Source organism: Bufo bufo, chromosome 9, assembly GCF_905171765.1.
Source record: "Bufo bufo chromosome 9, aBufBuf1.1, whole genome shotgun sequence".
NCBI classification, from domain to species: Eukaryota; Metazoa; Chordata; class Amphibia; order Anura; family Bufonidae; genus Bufo; species Bufo bufo.
In genome coordinates this window covers 71578944-71602062 of record NC_053397.1, presented here as the reverse complement: position 1 = coordinate 71602062, position 23119 = coordinate 71578944, and the positions used below count along the sequence as shown (strand labels likewise).

The 23119-nt window shown below is 45.6% G+C and overlaps 1 protein-coding gene across 4 annotated transcripts in view; it reads right to left on the bottom strand.

Annotated features, from left to right (window-relative positions):
• The window catches only part of AGL (amylo-alpha-1, 6-glucosidase, 4-alpha-glucanotransferase), a 141947-nt gene that overhangs the window by 82446 nt on the left and 36382 nt on the right, over window positions 1–23119 (bottom strand). For 2 of the 4 annotated variants that reach the window (XM_040407323.1, XM_040407327.1), the window contains exons 1-5: window positions 17334–17473; window positions 16880–17023; window positions 6614–6824; window positions 4849–5015; window positions 3965–4168 (exon numbers count right to left, since the gene is read on the bottom strand). In XM_040407323.1, coding sequence (XP_040263257.1) covers window positions 3965–4168; window positions 4849–5015; window positions 6614–6824; window positions 16880–16961 — 664 coding nt within the window. In that variant the 5' untranslated portion in view covers window positions 16962–17023; window positions 17334–17473. Of the gene's footprint in view, window positions 1–3964; window positions 4169–4848; window positions 5016–6613; window positions 6825–16879; window positions 17024–17113; window positions 17272–17333; window positions 17474–23119 lie in introns of those variants that run through there. The other 2 variants (XM_040407325.1, XM_040407326.1) reach the window with 2 other exon arrangements.

The following is a 23119-nucleotide window of genomic DNA, read 5'->3' as shown; positions in this document are numbered from 1 at the left end:
CTTGCCCATGGCAGTTGCAGGCTGCACCGGTGGGGATTTATCAACCAAACTACCCAGGGGGTGGAATGGGAACTTCTAGAGGTCCATCCACCGGATTGCGCAGGTGGTGCTTTATCAACCAAACGACCCCGGAGGGTGGATTGGGAAGTTCCAGAGATCCGCCACTGGATTGCGCAGGTGGAGAATTATCAACCAAACGACCCAGGAGGGCGGATTTGGAATCCTTCAGAGGTCCTTCACTGGATTGCGCAGGTGGAGAATTATCAACCAAACGACCCTGGAGGGCGGATTGGGAAAGTATGAGAGGCCCTCCTCTGTCCGAGATAGGACACGGGCCCAGTCTGGTACCATACAGACAGGGTGGTCCTGCGGTGATGAGGGCTGAGGGGGGCAGGACCCGTATGGACGTACATTTTTTTTAATTTTTTTTTATGAAAGAGGCAGGAAGGGGTTAAATTCATCAACATTAAAGCACATTGCACTGCAGATAGAAACCCCAGATAATCCGGTGCCGGCCTCAAAGAGGTGGCTGGCCATGAAGGGTTAAAACTGCCTTGAGGACCGAGGGCGGGGCTCAGCGGGCTTCTGGGGGAGGGGGAAGCTAGGCGGGAAGAATTAGCACCAAATCCCCGCCCATACCAGGGGATAAAAGCTGCAGCCTAGTAGGCCGCGAAGCCGTGACCTACAGTTTTGTCGCACGGCCGACCGGGATGCACTGCCGGTCGACCGGAGCACAGAGGGACCTGCAGCGGTGATGCGAAATGCACCCGCTTGCGCACACCGGCCGGGGGTGTCCACCCCGCAGGCCGGGAAGAAAACAGCGTGGGCCGGAGTGAACACACAGGTAGGCCCGAAGTGAAGCCGGGGCCTAAATTTTGCGGCGCCCGGCAGACCGTGCGGGCGGTAACCCTTCCGGAGCGGCGCGCTTGGCGCCCGCTCCCGAAAAGGGCGGATCATGGCGCTGGATATCGGGGAGCGGGAAGCCCCCTCCCCTCCCTGCCTGTCCGACAGGTGCATGAGCCCGGTCCACAGCGGCGCGCTCGGCTGCCAGCTGTGTTAGAACTGCGCCTGCCAGAGGACATGGTCCATTAACCCCCTATGTGCCCGTGTAACCCGGGGGGAGTGAGAGGGAATGCCTTCAGAGGTCCTGGGCTACGATAAATGGAGCCCGTTGCCTGTTAACCCTATGGATCCCTTGAAAACGATTGCCGCCAAAGAAGGAGGGAGGGGGAAGAGGGTTAAACATACTTACCTAGTCCCGTGTACTCACCCCATCTTCCTCCTCTTCTCTTCACCCTCCCTAAGTGGACCCGAAAGGTCACCTTTTCCAGCAGGGTCACCACCTCAGCAGCTGGCACCGGAGTGGCAGGAGTCTGGTATGGCGGGAGGGTCTTTTTCTTTGGCAGATCTAGGTGACCCCTTGGCTGGCGGGAAGCAGGGGAGCTGGGCTGCCCTGGATCCTCCTTTTGCTTCTGTGGGGACGTCGGGCGGTGAGGGAATCCGACTCCGGTCTTGCTCCCCAGGACAACAGAGAGGCTAAAATCAACTATGGAAGCCGCCTGCATAAGGCAGGGAGGTCTGACTCCTACAGACACTAAGCTAAAAACTGACATGCTCTCTCCAGGCTAGAGGCCATATAGCCTGCAGGGGAGGAGCTAAGTCTTTTTTCAGCCTAGTGTCGCCTCCTAGTGGCAGCAAGCAGCTATACCCACGGTCCTGTGTCCCCCAATGATACGAGCAAGAAAGTAGCATTTCTCCACTGCCTTCACCAATTTCCTAAAAAGGGGGTGTAATGAGGGTCTGGAGGGGGAGGGGCCAGCGGACCAGCCACATTTATCTTCTTTTATGGCAGTTTTCTAATGCTAAAATTCAGTTCAGGCGCATGGACTGCCGAAGACGTATGACGAGACGTATGGCTTGTTATAAATTAGGCACAGCCTTTGGCAGCATGTAGGGTTATTACAGACGAGCGTACGATAAATCAGGCCCCATATTATCATCTGTACCTGCCTGAAAGCTCATACTCACTGGAATGAAGGACCACACACACTCTGGGAAGTGTTGGATAATGACCCACCTCCCACACAGCAGCATATGTTCCAGTGAGTACAGGTGAGCTCAGAGGCAGGTGCAGATAACAGCTGAAGTCTGTAGGTAATATAGGGAGCTTCCATACAGCCCCTGCTCCTGCTCTGCATTCTAACTCAGGCGTCCTGCTGTCATTAGGACAGATTACATGTGAAGGAATCTGGCAGGGGCCATTTTAATTTTTCTACTGATTTCCCCCCTAGACAAAACAAGCCATTATAAATTAGTAAAGGCATTTACGAATTTATTCATATTAACATGTTTTTTCAATATTTTCAAGTTTTTTTTTCCCGTTGTATTTAAGATAAGAAACTGTATGTATTTTACATATGCTCCAATAATGTTAGTCAATAGAAGAGACTGCTCATAGATGGGGTGATCTTAGAATGGTTATATATTCAGAACAGCGTCCATGAACTGCTGCCTGCATGTAAGATCTGCATCTGCACCTTGGTGTCCCGCAAGGCTCTGTCCTAGGACCCCTGCTCTTCTCTATTTACACTTTTGGCCTGGGACATCTCATAGAGTCCCATGGCTTTCAGCATCACTCTTATGCTGACGACACACAGACCTACCTCTCTGGTCCAGACATCACCACCTTACTATCCAGAATCCCACAATGTCTATCTGCTATATCATCCTTCTTCTCCTCTCGCTTTCTAAAACTTAACATGGATAAAACAGAGTTCATCATCTCTCCCCCATCTTGCTCAACCCTCCCAACAGACCTATCTATCACGATCAATGGCTGCACACTCTCCCCGGTCAACCAAGTCCGCTGCCTTGGAGTGACCTTGGATTCTGCCCTCTCCTTCCGACCGCACATCCAAGCCCTTTCCACCACCTGCCGCCTCCAACTCAAAAACATCTCCCGCATCCTCGGTTTCCTTAACTTTGAATCTGCAAAAATGCTTGTACATGCCATCATCATCTCCCGCCTAGACTACTGCAACACTCTCCTCTGTGGCCTTCCATCTAGCACTCTTTCACCCCTCCAATCTATTCTCAACTCTGCTGCCCGACTAATCCACCTCTCACCCGGTTACTCCTCTGCCTCTCCCCTCTGCCAATCCCTTCACTGGCTCCCCATTGCCCAGCAAATTCAGTTCAAAATACTAACAAATACATAAAAGGCCGTCCACAACCTGTCCCCTCCCTACATCTGAGCTACTTTCCCGATACATCCCCAAACGCAATCTCCGATCCTCACAAGACCTTCTTCTCTCCTCTCCTCTCATCACCTCTTCCCACAATAGCTTCCAGGATTTCTCTTGTGCATCCCCCACACTCTGGAACTTGCTACCCCAACATATCAGACTCTCTCCTACAGTGGAATCCTTCAAAAGAAACCTGAAAACCTACCTCTTCAGACAAGCCTACAACCAGTGACCCTGCTGCCTCTATACTGCCATGACCAACTTCACCCGCACCTACTGTGTCCTTCTCCCATACCATGTAGATTGTAAGCCCTCACAGGCAGGGCCCTCTCTCCTTCTGTACCAGTTTGTAACTCGTCTTGTTCATGATTAATGCAATTGTCTGCATTATGTATGTGCACCCCTTTTCATATGTACAGCGCTATGGAATGAATGGCGCTTTAATAATAAATAATAATAACAATAATAATGTAAATAAACCACTTCCCATCTAAGCTTTCTTAGACATGAAATTGGACTTTTGGTAACTCCACGACTAAGATGTTTTTGAAAGATTGAAAATCCTACAAAAGGGAATTATTCATTTCAGACTCTGACGACTAGTTTCCTTGCCTGGTGTTTGCTAAGTAGTAACTCAATATGTTTTCTGAATGTGTCACTAGAAGTGCAGGTTTAATTCGATAATATGGGCATATACCAATCATAGCTGGCATTCTCACCTGTGTGGTTATACACGACATCAGTGATGCTCAGCATGTTCCATTCTTTCCTCATCTTCTCCACCAGTTTCCCAACGTCACTCCAGTTATAGGTCTTTCCAGGTCTAGAGAAGTCTGGATTTAGTTGCAACTGGTCGGCCAACGAATAACAAGATCGAGAAGTACCCAGTGTCTGCAAGGGTGTAAAATGCACCATATTGTAGCCTACAAAATAATTACAAAAATGACATTATAAATCAATCAGATAATCATAATATTGTTTATTTAAAAAGGATTTATCCCACAAAAAATATTCTACTGTACATCTTTCAAACCAGCACCTGGATCTGAATACTTTTGCAACTCAATGGAATTTAAAATTTAGCACAGCCACTGAGCTATTCAATAAAATGTATCTGTACAGCGCCACCTACTGTTTTTTTAATTTATTATTTCTTTGTCCTGCTCACTGAGAAGGCCGCACATGCTCAGTCTCATCCTCCAACTGCCTCCTGAGCTGTGATAGGGAGAGCTGAGACACGCCTCCTGAGCTGTAGCAGAAAAGACACGCCCCCTGAGCTGTCAGCTTGATATAAATCTAGCATAGCAATGAATGGGGAGATCTCTGGATCCATGTGAGGTACAGGGCTAAGACTATCATGTACTATATGATGTCAGATTTTCATTTTTTATATTAGTCATGGGATAACCCCTTTAAGCACTGTAAGACCCACTGTGTTAGCGTCTTTTTACAGGGGCAGATTTCTGCCAATTAACGAGTGTCATTTACATACAGCAGTCATTGTAAGTAGGGGATGTTTGTCCCCATACAGATTTCATTTGTCGGCAGCAAATCCCATTTTCGTTTGGAACCTGAAGAAGATAATACTAGCCACTGATGTTACCTGACTCCTTGGCTACCCTCAGCCTGTCCTCCCACTCATCAAATGGCCCCAAGCATTTGGACAGGAAAGTCTGAATAGTGATGCAATCCAAGGCAAGGATATGGTTATCAGCTCCGACTCTCAGTACCGGATCCACTATGATGTAACCGTCACCACTGCTCTGTTTGCTGCAGCAGAAAAAAGAATTCAACAGTGAGAACAGCCATAAAAGTAGAGACAGTAAATTAGAGGGTGCAGATATGTAGCTGACATACATTAGAGCTAGATATACTAGATATATTACTATCTTTTCTACAGTTAATTGGAGGTACATTGCAGTACACTGCTGTAAACAGTATAGACAATAGGGCAGATTTATTAAAGGGGTTGTCCGAGTCATTTTTTTTAATGGCCAGGAATCTATAAGAATAATATATATTTTAAAAAAAATAATTGTACTGTCCCGAACCACTTGTGTTCCAGCTCCTCCAACCTCCTGCTTCATGGCTGCAGTCGTGACATGCCTGTATAACACACAACTGCTGCAGCCAATCACTGGCCTCAGTGGTTTAATGCCATATACCAGTGATTGGCGGTATATGAGCACATCATGGTTACAACCAAACCATGATGTCATGGATGCTTGCCTAGATGATTATGTCATTGGAGGCAAGGCTACGTCCACATCTGCGCTTTAGCATTCCAGTACTCTGTTCTGGCAGAGGAGCAGAGCACCAGAACTGCTGTATCTGCTACACTTGGACTCTGCCGAGGCCCGCTGGATCCTTACTCACTATCATCGGATCCGTTAGGTGTCCTGCAAAAATGCTGGCCTCCTGCCGGAAAAAAAAGTTTTTTATGAAGATCCACAGGAACCATTATCCTATTAATTGACATAGCATTGTTCAGAAGGGGTTAATAGGAGCTACTGGTCCCAGTGCCCAGTGTCCTCACCCAGACCTGTGGCTGTAGGTTACAGTCATATCTGCACACATACAGGATGACAGGAGCATAACAGAAAAGGTGACGCATCTCTCTGCAGCGTCAAACCCATATCTATTTCTAAATGTCATTTTCCAAAGGGGTTGTCTGGACGGTAATTTTCTTTTAAAGAGGCAGAATGGCATTAAAAAATAAATAAAATAAAAAGTTTTCATGTGCACTGCATTCTTGGAAAAGGTTTCTTAAAGGCCCTCTGTCAGCAGATCTGTACCTATGACACGGGATGACCTGTTACATGTGCACTTGGCAGCTGAAGACATCTGTGTTGGTCCCATGTACATATGTGCCCGCATTACTGAGAAACATGATGTCTTAATATATGCAAATGAGACTCTAGGAGCAACGGGGGCGTTACCATTACTCCTAGGAGATCAGTGTTCTCTGTAAATGCTGTGGCCTCTCCACCTTAAATGACGGGGATAAGCAGTGTAAACATGATCATGCCTGCCTTTACCCCTATAAAAATACAGAGGGTGCAGTAGTTGCAGAGAGAGCAGAGCCTCTATGAGTAATGGTGACGCCCCCGTTGCTCCTAGAGGCTCATTTGCATATATTAAAACATCATTTTTCTCAGTAATGCGGGCACATATGTACATGGGACCAACACAGATGCCCTCAGCTGCCGAGCGCACGTGTAACAGGTCAGCCAGTGTCATGGTTATAAATCTGCTGACAGAGGCTCTTTAAAGGTAAATGCTCACTTTAACAAGAATAAAATTAACAAAGCTAAGTAAACGCATTGTAACATAGAATAGGTTAAAAATTGGTCCTTTCTTTAACTTACGATAGGTTGAATTGATACTGAAATGATCCAGCAATCTTCAAATCTATTTTACAAAACTTGTCGGAATCCTCCTCCCGGCCACTTGGGTTGTGCCACGGCAGAGGATAGAAGGTCTGCCGATCAAAGGTACCGCCAGGTGGCGGGTAGTTGGTGTGCACCGTGACATCTCTCCCTTGTAGGGTGGATCCCAACCGGAATTGAAGCTCAAACCCTGAAAGAAGACAACAAGTTGAGCATAGGGGACTTTGTGTGGGAAAGATTGGAACCAGATTTTTTGGGCGTAATGGCTACCTGCCTCCGGAGATTTGTCCAGCCCAGATCTAGCATACAAAGAAAGAAGCCATCATTTTATCAACATATTTCGCCTACAACTATGGAAGAGTATTTATGGAGCTGCGTCTATTTCATATGCAGCATAGCCACAATAATTCAGCTTGAGGCAACTTTCACTTCCACCAGGTGATCATAAAACAAGTGTATGACACTAAAAGGTCACCTCCAGGCGGGTAAATGCAACGACCGCTAATATTAGCCTGCCCTGCAGGACTATAAGTCATCGGTGTCTTGTTTCTAAGGGTGAGGACACCAGGGGAATACTTGTCTTAAATTAACTTGGCCTTTTACCAACAGAGAGATGTCGGTAGTCTTAAAGTCTGGGATAAGGTTAGCTATGCACACTGTACAGCCCTCCATACAGGATGACTAGGAACATGGCACAGATACAAAGACAACTCTATGGGGCACATTTATTAAGACCGGTGTTTTAGATGCCCTGCGCTGGAGGTGGATCGCCGAAGTTATGTAGAGGCTTACGGATCCACCGCCGCTTCTAAATGTAAGACAGCTTCCTTGCTGTCTTACATTTAGACCTGTTTCTCCGCGTAAAGCAGGCATAGATAATGGTGACTGAGATGGGACTGGCGGCCCGTCCCCTTCCCCACCCCACAATTTTAAACCTGGTGTGAGTAGGGCAAATTCACAATAACAGCGCAACTATCTGCGCCTGAAATACGCCTAATTTAGGCATGTTTCAGCATAGTAAATGACCCTCCATCTAATTTACCAATATGATTTTGTCTGCTGTGTCCAGGTGTTGTCCAAATGTAGAATGGACAGCAGCCACACTGAACACTAAAGCCTGTATTACACCAGGCAATCGTCGCTCGTCAGTGATGATCTGGCAGTGTAATACTGCCGCCAAGCAAACGCTCGTTCATCGAGCAATACAAATCTTTTGACAGGTTTAAAAATTATCGTTTGCCGGCGGCAGATCGTAGTGTCACCACAATCTGCTGCTGGCAAACAACTGGTCAGCATGGAGACGAGCAATGGTATAACTGTGGAGGAGATTGCTGCATGTAATAGCAGCATTCTCCTCCACTAGTGAGCAGGCGATTGCCGGGAAGGAACGCTTTCTTCCTGACAATTGCCAGCAGAATCGGGTTGTCTAATGCAGCCTTAACCCCTTCAGTTGAATGGGTATACTGACATGACCGGTTTTCTGCATGGATCATTCAAATGAATGGGTCTGTGGGGAAAAAAATGACGACACGCGGACTCCATCTATGTGCAGTCCATTTTAAAAGAGGTCTGTGTTTCCATCTGAAACAAGGACAGGATTTTCTATCGCTCGTCTACAAGGGGCCTTCCTTGGAGGTTTACTTTGAGATCGATGAACGCGGATACATCCACAAAGGGGCATATGGATGACACTGTGTGACCTCCGTGTTGCATCCATTTTTTTTTCTTCCATGCGTTTTCTGCATCCATGTTATCCATTCCGTAAAAAAAAGATAGAATATGTCCTATTCTTGGGCACTAATGTAGACCACAGACCCATTATAGTCAATAGGTCAGCAACCAAAAAAAAAGATGCAACACACAGACGTCACATAGAAGTTGTCTGTATTTTGAGGATCTGCGTTTTGCGGACTGAAAAATGTATACAGTTGTGTGTATGCCCACTGAGGCCTAAGAAAAATATCTATCTAAACACACTGGCCCACATTTACTAATATAATTGTGTCTGGTGCTTTATACTTCGTCAAGCTTTAGACCCATGTACAGTATGAAGCAAATGTGGTAAAAGAATAATACACTGCACCACGCTCATCAGCGCTGTGTGGCCTAACAGGAAAGGGATATGATTTAGCAAAACTTTGGTGTAAAGTATACTAACCAATGATCGGTGTAAAGTTACCAGATTTACCGTTCTGCATGAGCCACTGTGATTGGTGCATTTCAAGACTGCCCGTCTAAGTATACTTTGTCTTTATGTTAGAAAAGATTAGTAAATCGGCTCCATTGTAGTGACTCAGCTAAAAGTACTGTGCAGAAGCTATGGATTAGGAGCAGTGATAACACAGGGTGGGACTTGGTTTAACCTTTTTATTTGAGTTCTTATTTGAGTTCTTATTTATCAGTACAAATAAAAGTCACATTTTAGGTTGTAGGTTGGAGAATAAGAGTATTAATGGCCAGTAGGCAATTTGTGAATAATAGGTATTAATAAGTACAAGCCCCTTACCGCCCCTAAGTACAAGCCCCTTACCATCCCTAAATATAAGACCTTTACCACTCCTGAGTACAAGCCCCTTACCATCCCTAAATATAAGCCCCTTACCATCCCTAAATACAAGCCACTTACCATCCCTAAATACAAGCCCCTTACCATCCCTAAATACAAGCCACTTAACCATCCCTAAATACAAGCCCCTTACCATCCCTAAATACAAGCCCCTTACCATCCCTAAATACAAGCCCCTTACCATCCCTAAATACAAGCCCCTTACCATCCCTAAATACAAGTCACTTACCATTCCTAAATACAAGCCCCTTACCATCCCTAAGTACAAGCCCCTTACAATCCCTGACGTCACAGAGCTGGAGCGCCGAAATCTCGCGATGCGCGAGCTAGCGCATGCGCAGTGTCGGCATCATGTTCATTCCCTGTGCTGGCATCAGCACAGGGAACGAACTACGCATGCGCTAGCTCGCGCATCGCGAGATTTCGGCGCTCCAGCTCTGTGACGTCAGCCAGCAAGGAGGAGATTCGGAGGACGCGGGGCGGTGCTGGGCTCCTTTCCGCTGGACTCATCTCCGGACACAGGACACATATCAGGTTCATTTGCATATGGATCAAAACGGTTTTTTAACACAATAAAAGCACACAGAGCTATGGGGACTGGGTATTGCAGATGTGCTAGTGGCCATCTAGCAGCCCATGTCCCCAGCTCTATGCACAAAATCCTGGTGACAGGTTCCCTTTAATAGCTGTTGGCCAAGTGCTTTTTTGGCAGATAGTTCTGGAAGAGCGGAGTAAGCCAGTGCCAGACACCTCTGGTGATGGCTTATTTCCTGGAAGAACAAAAATATGGGGGTTGAAATTCAAGCTTCTCATATACATCAGACTGTGGTCATACCCACCAAAAACAGCTGGTTTGACTGACAATACTCTCATGTGTATGTGAGTCTTTGGCCCCTGTGAATTGCTGGCAGCCTCAGACATATGGGTAAAGGTCACATCCCACAGTTTACTTCCAGTTGTAGGGGTAGACGCAGCCATGGTAAACAAAACCAGTCACAAAATATCTGTTGCTCTTTCCACCATTCGATAATGGCAAGTCCACCATGCAAAGGCTTAATTTTATATGAAGAATTTCAGTCAAAGAAACCCAACAATTCTTGTAAAGGATTTTACACCATGCTTGTTGCAGACCAAAGGTTTCTCTAGATTTTCTACTCGGGCTTCATGAGCCAATCCACAGTGATGCTGGGGCCACACCAGCGACCAGATAATACAGTGCAGCACACATACAGCCAGGTCCATAAATATTAGGACACCGACACAATTCTAACATTTTTGGCTCTATACACCACCACAATGGATTTGAAATGAAACTAACTAGATGTGCTTCAACTGCAGACTGTCAGCTTTAATCTGAGGGAATTTACATCCAAATCAGGTGAACGGTGTAGGAATTACAACAGTTTGCATATGTGCCTCCCACTTGTTACGGGACCAAAAGTAATGGGACAATTGGCTTCTCAGCTGTTCCATGGCCAGGTGTGTGTTATTCCCTCATTATCCCAATTACAATGCATTTGCATTTGGAATCTGTTGCTGTCAACTCTGAAGATGAGATCCAAAGAGCTGTCACTATCAGTAAAGCAAGCCATCATTAGGCTGAAAAAACATAACAAACCCCTCAGAGAGATAGCAAAAACATTAGATGTGGCCAAAACAACTGTTTGAAACATTCTTAAAAAGAAGGAACGCATCGGTGAGCTCAGCAACACCAAAAGACCCGGAAGACCACGGAAAACAACTGTGGTGTATGACCTAAGATTTCTTTCCCTGGTGAAGAAAACGCCCTTCACAACAGTTGGCCAGATCAAGAACTACAGAGGGTTCGCCACAAGATGTAAACCATTGGTGAGCCTCAAAAACAGGAAGGCCAGATTAGAGTTTGCAAAACGACATAAAAAAAAAAAGCCTTTACAGTTCTGGAACAACATCCTATGGACAGATGAGACCAAGATCAACTTGTACCAGAGTGATGGGAAGAGAAGAGTATGGAGAAGGAAAGGAACTGCTCATGATCCTAAGCATACCACCTCATCAGTGAAGCATGGTGGTGGTAGTGTCATGGCGTGGGCATGTATGGCTGCCAATGGAACTGGTTCTCTTGTATTTATTGATGATGTGACTGCTGACAAAAGCAGCAGGATGAATTCTGATTCTGAAGTGTTTCGGGCAATATTATCTGCTCATATTCAGCCAAATGCTTCAGAATTCATTGGACGGCGCTTCACAGTGCAGATGGACAATGACCCAAAGCATACTGCAAAAGCAACCAAAGAGTCTTTTAAGGGAAAGAAGTGGAATGTTATGCAATGGCCAAGTCAATCACCTGATCTGAATCCGATTGAGCATGCATTTCACTTGCTGAAGACAAAACTGAAGGAAAATGCCCCAAGAACAAGCAGGAACTGAAGACAGTTGCAGTAGAGGCCTGGCAGAGCATCACCAGGGATGAAACCCAGCGTCTAGTGATGTCTATGCGTTCCAGACTTCAGGCTGTAATTGACTGTAAAGGATTTGCAACCAAGTATTAAAAAGTGAAAGTTTGATTATTATTCTGTCCCATTACTTTTGGTCCCTTAACAAGTGGGAGGCACATATGCAAACTGTTGTAATTCCTACACCGTTCACCTGATTTGGATGTAAATACCCTCAAATTAAAGCTGACAGTCTGCAGTTAAAGCACATCTTGTTCGTTTCATTTCAAATCCATTCTGGTGGAGTATAGAGCCAAGAATGTTAGAATTGTGTTGATGTCACTATATTTATGGACCTGACTGTATAACCTCTGTATCACTGCACACAACACCTTAGAGCAGCACCATATAATACAGAACAGCACAATATACCTCCCCAGTAGCTTCAAACAAATACCACAGTGCAGCACAACATGCCCTCCTAACAGCACCAAACACCACAATATAGCGCAAAATACCTCCCTAACAGTGCAGCACAAAATACTTCCCTAGAAGCCCCCAATACCAAAATGCAGCACAAAGTACCTTTCTAGCAGCACTAAAAAAATATGACAGTGCAGCACACAATACCACCACAGAATCCCCAAATACCACAATGCAGCATAAAATAACTCCCCTGCAATACTAAACCTCATAACACAGCATAAAACCCCTGGCACCTGCCTGCCCATCTGCTGAGGCTAGCTGCCCTCTAATGTAATGGCTGCCATGTTTTCTGTCCTCCTCCCACTCCAGTTGACTCTAATTAAGATATGGAGAAGGGAGCTAAGGAGATGAGACTTGGGCCACAGCACCAAGCAAACCCTACCTTCAGCAGGCTGTCTGGTCTTCCAAAGCTGTACCAGGCCTACCTTCTCCTACCAGTGCCTCACAGTTTGGGAAGTGCTGTACTATGGAGAGAGGCACATTTCTGAAACCGCACAACTTCCGGGATTCTCCTGAAATAAATAACCGGTAACTACTTTCCTCAAAGATCTCTCGTTACTGCTCCTGTTCTCCCGGCTGGGATCTACTTACCTGGCTACAGCGGTTACAAGATGATATCAACACATGACCTCTGCAGCAAATCACTGGCCTTGTCAGGTTCACGTGTTGTCAACATGAGGTCACTGTTGTAGCCAGGGGTAAGTAGATTTTGTCTGGGAGAACGAGAGTGTCGGTAAGATATCTATAAGCTCTTTATTTCAGGAGGATCCCAGGGTTGTCCAGTTTCCTCCTGAAACCACACAAGCCCTTTAAAAGAGACATGGACATTTGACCAAGTGTATACATTGACAACAGGGAAAGATAACCGTTGGTTGACCATCATGTATGGCGGAAATATTTACCTTTGTGCCTTATATACAACAGGATACAGAACAGTAAGATAATGAAGAAAGAGAACGCTTTACTTCATACATAAGTGCTGTAAGCCAATCTTTACTTCCTTTAAAGAAAGAGGTCAACTTGCATCTAAGAAAGATTGGATATTACTGTGGAGTTCACCCCATGACTTGCAGAGTATTCCTGCCCACACACACTACATTATTTTTTATAACCTACACATCGAATATAGACAAAATGTATACATTTGCAGGATGAAATCCTTGGAAATCTCATTCTCCTGTGTCACATTCCTTTGCGCAATTCCTGATTACCCACGGATAATCTGTAGAGATTTTGATGCTTCATGCCGAGCGTTCAGCTAGTAGTCTGCCATGATCCATAGTTTAGCGCACAGTGAGCTGATAGCCAATGGCATTGTACTGTGCCGGATCATAAATGTTTTTGGTGGTACGGTTGGATCATCGGTCCATTTGTCATCCACCTAGAATCTCATGTCTGTGGCCAGCTGTTCCTGACTCAAGACCTAAGCCTTCAAGATCTGGGCAAGTGGATTACAAGCCAATTAGCACATGTCTGTAAGTACAAGGAGTCAGCGAAGACATGGTGGGATAATAGAAACAAAGGAACAGCTGGGGGATGGGACAGACTAATATCCTTGTGCTATACCATCACCTATATTGTCTGCCATTGCCCTTACTACAGGAAGAAGTATTTGCAGTAGTATGAGAATAGATAGATAGATAGATAGATAGATAGATAGATAGATAGATAGATAGATAGATAGATAGATAGATAGATACAGTTGCAAGAAAAAGTATGTGAACCCTTTGGAATGATATGGATTTCTGCACAAATTGGTCATAAAATGTGATCTGATCTTCATCTAAGTCACAACAATAGACAATCACAGTCTGCTTAAACTAATAACACACAAAGAATTTAAATGTTACCATGTTTTTATCATGAACACACCATGTAAACATTCCCAGTGCAGGTGGAAAAAGTATGTGAACCCTTGGCTTTAATAACTGGTTGAACCTCCTTTGGCAGCAATAACTTCAAAGAAAAGTTCCCTGTAGTTGCAGATCAGACGTGCACAACGGTCAGGAGTAATTCTTGATTATTCCTCTTTACAGAACTGTTTCAGTTCAGCAATATTCTTGGGATGTATGGTGTGAATCGCTTTCTTGAGTTCATGCCACAGCATCTCAAGCGGGTTGAGGTCAGGACTCTGACTGGGCCACTCCAGAAGGCCTATTTTCTTCTGTTTAAGCCATTCTGTTGTTGATTTACTTCTATGCTTTGGGTCGTTGTCCTGTTGCAACACCCATCTTCTGTTGAGCTTCAGCTGGTAGACAGATGGCCCTAAGTTCTCCTGCAAAATGTCTTGATAAACTTGGGAATTCATTTTTCCTTCGATGACAGCAATCCTTCCAGGCCCTGACGCAGCAAAGCAGCCCCAAACCATGATGCCCCCACCACCATACTTCACAGTTGGGATGAGGTTTTGATGTTGGTGTGCTGTGCCTCTTTTTCTCCACACATAGTGTTGTGTGTTTCTTCCAAACAACTCAACTTTGGTTTTATCTGTCCACAGAATATTTTGCCAGTACTGCTGTGGAACATCCAGGTGCTCTTGTGCAAACTGTAGATGTGAAGCAATGTTTTTTTTGGACAGCAGTGGCTTCCTCTGTGGTATCCTCCCATGAAATCTATTCTTGTTTAGTGTTTTACATATGGTAGATTCGCTAACAGGGATGTTAGCATATGCCAGAGACTTTTGTAAGTCTTTAGCTGACACTCTAGGATTCTTCTTCACCTCATTGAGCAGTCTGCGCTGTGCTCTTGCAGTCATCTTTACAGGACGGCCACTCCTAGGGAGAGTAGCAGCAGTGCTGAACTTTCTCCATTTATAGACAATTTGTCTTACCGTGGACTGATGAACAGCAAGGCTTTTGGAGATACTGTTATAACCCTTTCCAGCTTTATGCAAGTCAACAATTCTTAATCGTAGGTCTTCTGAGAGCTCTTTTGTGTGAGGCATCATTCACATCAGGCAATGCTTCTTGTGAAAAGCAAACCCAGAACTGGTGTGTGTTTTTTATAGGGCAGGGCAGCTGTAACCAACACCTCCAATCTCATCTCATTGATTGGACTCCAGTTGGCTGACACCTCACTCCAATTAGCTCTTGGAGATGTCATTAGTCTAGGGGTTCACATACTTTTTCCACCTGCACTGTGAATGTTTACATGGTGTGTTCAATAAAAACATGGTAACATTTAATTCTTTGTGTGTTATTAGTTTAAGCAGACTGTGATTGTCTATTGTTGTGATTAAGATGAAGATCAGATCACATTTTATGACCAATTTGTGAAGAAATCCATATCATTCCAAAAGGTTCACATACTTTTTCTTGCAACTGTAGATTAGTCCTCAGGGGGCATTCACACAACCATATGTATTTTGCTGTCTACACATCGCAGATCCACAAATTAAGGATGACGTCAGTGTGATGTCCATATTGCACCCATTTTTCTTTTTTTTTGTGTGGATCCACTGACTACAATGGGTCCGTGGTCCGCATTAGCAGCCAAGAGTAGGACATGTTCTACCTTTTGCAGAATGCACAATACGGATGCGGAAAGTACACAGAAGACAAAAAGTTTGGATGCTACACGGAAGTCACACAGACGTCATTACGTATTTTGCAGACAGCAAAATACATAGAGTCGTGAGAATGCCCCTTTATGCACTTATCCGTGTCTGATCTGCATTTCTTTGCAGATTCCACACAGACCCAATCATTTCTATGCATCCGCAAATAAAACGGACAGCATCCTCATCCATATGTCCGTTTTGCAAATTATAAAACTTCCTATTTTTTCGGTATCGCAGACATGAATAGTGATGTCTAGTAACGGGAGTAAGAAAAATGCAAACTGCACACGGAATGTGTCTGGATTTTGGGGATTGGTGGTTTGCTCACTGCAATACGGACACGGTCATATGCAGGACTTATATCTCTGTCAAATAATGTCAGAGGTTGGAGTCTGAGACTTTGTCATTTGCACCTGAATCTTCTGCAAACATAAAAGAACAACCACAGGCTGCATTTTCCCCTTTTGCAATTGCTTTCCAAGTGTCAACATTGCGAGTGTCGTAACAGCAGCTTGATGTTATTTCATTACCGCAGCGCTGTGCAACTGCCCTTATTCCTCTGAAGCTGTGAACCTAATAAAAGATAGTGGAGAATCCCAAATACTGTTATTATTTTCTGATAAGGCCTCATGCACACAGCCGTAGGCGCTTTTGCGGTCTGCAAATACGGATACCGGCCGGGTGCGTTACGCATTTTAGCAGAACAGCATGACCTGCCCTCTGTAGAACTATCCTTTTCTGCAAAACGGACAAGATTAGGACACGGTCTACTGTTTTTGCAGGACCGCGGAGCAGGCATACGGATGCGTGCTGTCTGCATCTTTTGCAGTCCTATTGGAATGAATGGGTCCGCATCTGATCTGCAAAAAATGCGGATCGGATGCGGATCAAAACCACAGTCGTGTGCATGAGGCACATTCACATTCTCCTCTGCTGCACCCAAATCTATCAGCATTGAGTCCACTGACAGACCGTGGATTTCTAAGGCATTTACAATTCTCTGTATAGCTGTGGGCTACAACAGGTGAAGTACGCGTATTAGGAAATGACCACTTCAGCAATACCTGCTAGAATTTGGCGCTAGCTTTAAATAATGTTAGCCATAGACCTCTATATTCTCCACCAGAAACAAAACACAGAAAATGTTAACGACTACGGTCCATGTTTTATGCCAGTGTGTAAGTGAAGAGATCACTGGGACGTGCTCTGCGCTGTCTTACCTTGCTCGAGCCGAAAGAGTCTTTTCTCCAACTTCTCCATGTCATTAAGGAACAGAACCCGGACCTGCTTAGTGGGCTCCATGGTGGCTTCCTGGGGTTGGTTTCCTTGTCAGATCACGGGTAGTTGTGACATAGAAGCAATCCCTGCAGAAATACAGAAAATAATAAAGCACAAGGTGTTAAATAAAGAATTGTGAAAATAACACAAACCCATAAAGGTGGGTGCACACTTACATCGCTGAAACCTAGAAAATCTAAGCAACTAGAAACACTGGCAGACTGTCCCTGCAGGGCTATGACAAGGAGACACTAGACTGCCAGCTGGGATCAGTGTGGAAGGTGCGCTGCCAGAGACACAGTGTGCCAGAGAAACAGAGGAAGCCCTCTAACATCATGTTGGCACGTAAAGAATCCTTGTGATCCAGCAAACAATCTAAATATATATGCAGCTCACCTCCTCCTGACGTACCCCCCCTGCAAAGACCCTCCAAATGTCCCTGAGCCTCAGGCTGAACGCAGGACGTGCAGAGTCAGGACAGTGCAAAGAGCAAAGACCTCCCAGTGTCCTTCTCACATCTCAGCCCTCCTCCTCTGTGCCCAGTAACAGGCCCACATTCACCGCCCGGGCCCTCCCTCTTCAGCCTGAACACACACACCTCCCAGTGCATGCCCAGTATATATTCCCAGTGCACGTACTGAGCAGTGTCAGAGACACTATAACATCATTCATGTGCTGCACAGATCGCATGACATAGACAGGTCAGACAGCAGGGCAGAGCCCGCGGCTGCCAGGGGCTCGGAGCAGCACTTGCCCCTTGCAATGTTGTAGGTTATGTACACTGTAAAGGCAAAAAAAAGCTTTATCTTTTTTTTTATGTAACATCGGGTATTTGTACTAGTGAAAAATGTTATTTTACTGTTACAACAATATTTATTACTTCTATATATACTCATTCATTTTAGGGCTCATGCACACGACCATGTTTTTAGTCTGGACCCATTCACTTGTATGGAGCTGTGTGCTCTCCGCATCTGTATGCCCGTTCCGTGGCACCCAATAATAGAACACGTCCTATACTTACGGACAAGAATAGGACTGTTCTTAGAGAACAGGCTATCGGCGTGTGTATTCTCACATCCGTGTTTTAGCACAGTCCATGGGTCCGTGGTTTTAGCATCGAAGCTTGCTCTATTCTGTCCATGTTCACGGATCCATCACGGCATTACAATCTATGGGGCTGTGAAAAACACAGACACAACACGGATGTCATCCAGGTTTCATGGACCATTAGGAGGAGATGCTATAAAAAAATATTTTCAGCTGTACAGTGTCTGTGAAACACAGATGACACATGGAGAGCGAAAAACGGACAAACACGGATCCTTCATAGCATCTTATCCCAGATTTCATCATGGACGTGTGAATGAGGCATTAGGTCCCAGGGTAGGTTCACACACATTTTCATCCTGCCCATTTCATTGGGAACGCTGGAAATGGATTCTGCCTCAAGAGTGTAGATGTCACTTCTTTTTTCTGCTGCGCGGTTTGTAAAACTGCAAGAGCCTGTTCACATGGCGAAATCCGCAGGCGGAATTTTGGTACAGACATCGTGCCAAAATTCCATGGGCAGCTGTGTGGTGTCTGCATGCCCATTTTTTTCAATTGGAGGCAGAGCTGCAGTTTGCGGGCTGGCGTTTTAAAGCCGCGACCACCCCAAGAAGGGACAAGTCCGGATAGATGCCGCTTGAAGCCATGGTGGGTGTCCGCTCACAGTTTAGCTCAATTCAATGGAGCTAAGCCGTAAGCTGCTCCCCGGCATTCAAAGTAAACTACTGTGGCAGAAACCACGGCGGATTCTGCTGAGGATCAGGCAGTGGATTTTGACAGCATCAAAATTCTCCATGTGAATGTACCCCAAGACGAAAAAAAAGCACCTTATGAATAAACAAGAGATTTCTCCATTTAATTCAATACAGATAAATTGAAAGCGTTTTGCCATGGTTTTGGGGCATGGAATTCACATCAAAATCCACAGCAAAAAATGACACGCGGATTTTCAATCCAATCCTATAAAATGTCCCCCCATATGCCAGGCCCCTCACACTGAATATACTTACCTGGCTCCCCGCACCACTCCTGGTCCCCGCACCGGCGGTGCAGGGACCCGGATTGGCGCAGGGAGCGGTGTAAGTATATTCAATGTGAGGGGGGGACATTTTATAGGACTGGATAACCCCTTTAGGCCTCATGCACACGACCGTTGTTTGGGTCCACATCCGAGACGCCGGATGCGGACCCATTCACTTCAATAGGGCCGCAAAAGATGCGGACAGCACTCCGTGTGCTGTCCGCATCCGTTGCTCTGTTCCGTGGTCCGCAAAAAAAATATAACCTGTCCTATTCTTGTCCTTTTTGTGGACAAGAATAGGCAGTTACGGTATATCAATGGCTGTCCGTGCCGTTCTGCAAATTGCGGAATGCACACAGACGCCATCCGTGTTTTGCGGATCCGCAATTTGCGGACCGCAAAACACACAACGGTCGTGTGCATGAGGTATTTGGTTTAAATCTGCCCTCTAGTGGTTGTTTTCTTGTAAGACAGGTTCATATTCACTAAGATTTGTCTCATTGGTTTGCGCATAAAAAAATTGCCCAAATGACAAGAAAAAAAAAAAGACACAACTCACAACCTTCTCTCTTTCAATGCAAAAAATTGCACAAGTTCCCCTTCAAAACAGACGAGAAAAATAAGCCTGGTCAGGAGCGGAGTAGAAATAAGACTGTTTATGGACTTAATTCAGACGCAAAAAAAGGCGCACCAACATAAATATATCGGAAATAAGGCGCAATACAAAGACAACTCCAAAGTTAGTCTCGAGATAAAAATTAGATGAACAAGGCACAAATGACTCCTAAACAGGCGCAAAATCAGTTGGTAAATGAGACTTAAAAAATGAGACAATCTGAGACAGCTTTTATACTCCTGAAAACAGGCGCAGACCCTATAGTAAATGTGCCCCAGTGACATGCAGAAGACACACTGGGGGAGATTTACCAAAACTGGTCTTTAGTTGCCCATAGCAACCATTTAGATTCCACCTTTCATTTTTCAGAGCTCCTTTGGAAAGCTGGAATCCGATTGGTTGCTATGGGCAACTAAGCCAGTTCTACTTTACACCAGTTTTGATAAATCTCTCCCACTGAAATGACTGAAGGGGGCTAATCTGTGTTTGGATCCACTTCCGTGGCAGAAGTCCGAGGGTCAGCTGCAGCTAACTACCAGTCGTATTTTTCCAACATGCATTTAACATCATGTGAACATAGACTTAGACCTAGTCCACCATTCAGTGTTTGGCCAAAACCAGGTGCAGGTCAAAAACACAGAACAGGAGGGAATCTTTCCAGTATACCCCATCTCTGTGCAGACTCCACTCCTGGCTTTGGCTCGCAGCCACTGATCAATGACCAAATCACTGACGTGTGAACAGGGGCGGACTGGGAGCTTAAAGTGGCCCTGGAAAATACGGGGCAACACAAGCAGGCAGGCATATAGGCAGGGACAACAGAAGTAGATGACACCCCAGCAGAACCAAATACTACAGTGCAGCACAAAATACTGCCACCCCCACTGCAGTATTCCACTGTATTAGGCCCCTTGCAGACGAGCGTGTCCGGATTAGGTCCGGATGCGTTGTGAATGTGTTCAGTGAAAAATGAGCGATTTTGCATTCAGTTGTTCAGTTTTTATTGCGCGGGTGTAATGCGTTTTGATGCGTTTTGCACGCGAGTGATAAAAAACTGAATGTATACAAACAACATCTCTTAGCAACCATCCGTGAAAAAAAGCATTGCATCCGCACTTGCTTGCAGATGCCATGCGAATATAGAACATGCTGCGATTTTCATGCAACGCACAAGTGATGCATGAAAACCAACGCACATGTACACAGCCCCATTGAAATGAATGGGTCCGGAATCCGTGCGGGCGCAATGCGTTCGCATCACGCATTGCACCTGTGCGGAATACTCGCTCGTGTGAAAGGGGCCTTACTGTCCTGATGACTGCGATCCTGTTGAATGCAGGAGGGCACCTGTGGCCACCAGCCAGGTGCATAAGTACCAGAAGCTCCTAGCATTAATTTCTATTAAGAGCATCAGATTGCTAGATATCCGGCTAGCGGCCATAAGACGGGCTCGGGTGAGCCCCAGGGCAAAGGCCCACCAGGAATTTTCCCTGTAGAGTCTATGGCCAATCCACTCCTGAGTGTGAACTATCCCTAAGGCCTCTTTCACACAGGCGTCGCGTGTGAGGGCCGGATAGGATGCGGGTGCGTCGTGGGAAAATCGTGTGATTTTGCCTGCGAGTGGGGTGAGTTTCGTATGCGATTGCGTTGCGTTAGGCCTCCTGCACACGACCGTTGTGTGCACCCGTGGCCGTTGTGCCGTTTTCATTTTTTTTTCCGCGGACCCATTGACTTTCAATGGGTCCGTGGAAAAATCGGAAAATGCACCGTTTTGCAGCCGCATCCGTGATCCGTGTTTCCTGGCCGTGAAAAAAATATGACCTGTCCTATTTTTTTCACGGCCAACGGTTCACGGACCCATTCAAGTCAATGGGTCCGTGAAAGAACACGGATGCACACAAGATTGGCATCCGTGTCCGTGATCCGTGGCCGTACGTTACTTTTTATACAGACGGATCCACTGGCCACCAACGAGTTAACTACAGGGGAGGGAGGGGGGCACTGGCCACCAACGAGTTAACTACAGGGGAGGGAGGGGGGGCACTGGCCACCAATGAGTTAACTACAGGGGAGGGGGGGGGGGCGGCCGCACTGGCCACTAATGTGTTAACTACAGGGGGGGGGACTGCCCCCTGCTGCCTGGTAGCACATGCCAGGCAGCAGGGGGCAGTCATGTACACAGTAATTTTAGTATATTCTAACCTGAAGCGTCCCCATCACCATGGGAACGCCTCTGTGTTAGAATATACTGTCGGATTTGAGTTTCACGATGTAACTCAAATCCGACGGTATATTCTAACATAGAGGCGTTCCCATGGTGATGGGGACGCTTCAAGTTAAAATATACCATTGGATTGGAGAAAACTCAGATCCTATGGTATATGAACTCCTGACTTTACATTGAAAGTCAATGGGGGACGGATCAGTTTGAAATTGCACCATATTGTGTCAACGTCAAACGGATCCGTCCCCATTGACTTGCATTGTAATTCAGGACGGATCCGTTTGGCTCCGCACGGCCAGGCGGACACCAAAACGACTTTTTTTTCATGTCCGTGGATCCTCCAAAAATCAAGGAAGACCCACGGACGAAAAAACGGTCACGGATCACGGAAAAACGGGACCCGTTTTTGCAGACCGCAAAAAAATACGGTCGTGTGCATGAGGCCTTATTCAGTTTTTTCTGCGCCAGAGCAATGCATTTTGCACTGAATGTGGTACCCAGACCCAAACCTGGACTTCTTCACAGAAGTTTGGGTTTGGGTTAGGTATTCTGTAGATTTTAATATTTTCCCTTATAACATGATTATAAAGGGAAAATAATAGCATTCTTAAGAATGCTACGTAAATAAGGGGTGGAGGGGTTAAAAAAAAAAAAAAAAAAAATGTGTCTGGTTTGCAAAACGGAACAAACCGGATCCGGAATGAAAAATCTATGTAAATCAATGGTGCTGGATCTGTTTGTTTTTTTTTGGTTAGCGAATAAACCGTATCCGGCGCCCACTGCGTTACAATGATTTTCATACCGGATCCGGTTTGTACGATTTTGATTTAATACAAACGGATCCGGACAAAACGGAAGCATTAACTGGCACAGATCTTTTTCTTTCCAGTTCTGAGTTCCTCTGCCGGATCGCAAAACCGGAATTAACAACGCAAGTGTGAAAGTAGCCTAAGGGGCGATAATAGCATCTATTTGCTTTGGTGGTATGGCCCTAACTGGTGGCATCGCGGGGGGTGACCCACATGGCGCTTTTCACTAATGTGCACCATGGGAAATGTCAGAAAGGCTTTTATGAAGTTGTGTCGATATAACTAATATTAAGGTTAATGCCAAGGACACACACCCATCGGGCACAGTCCCAGCAGTGAATCAGACACGGAAGACTGTATATTGACTCTTTGCCTCTGATAGTTTTCAAGCTCTTCGATTCTTTTTAACGGAGCCAACCACCTAAAATGAGTCACTTAATATCAATGATAATTCTTTCTAAT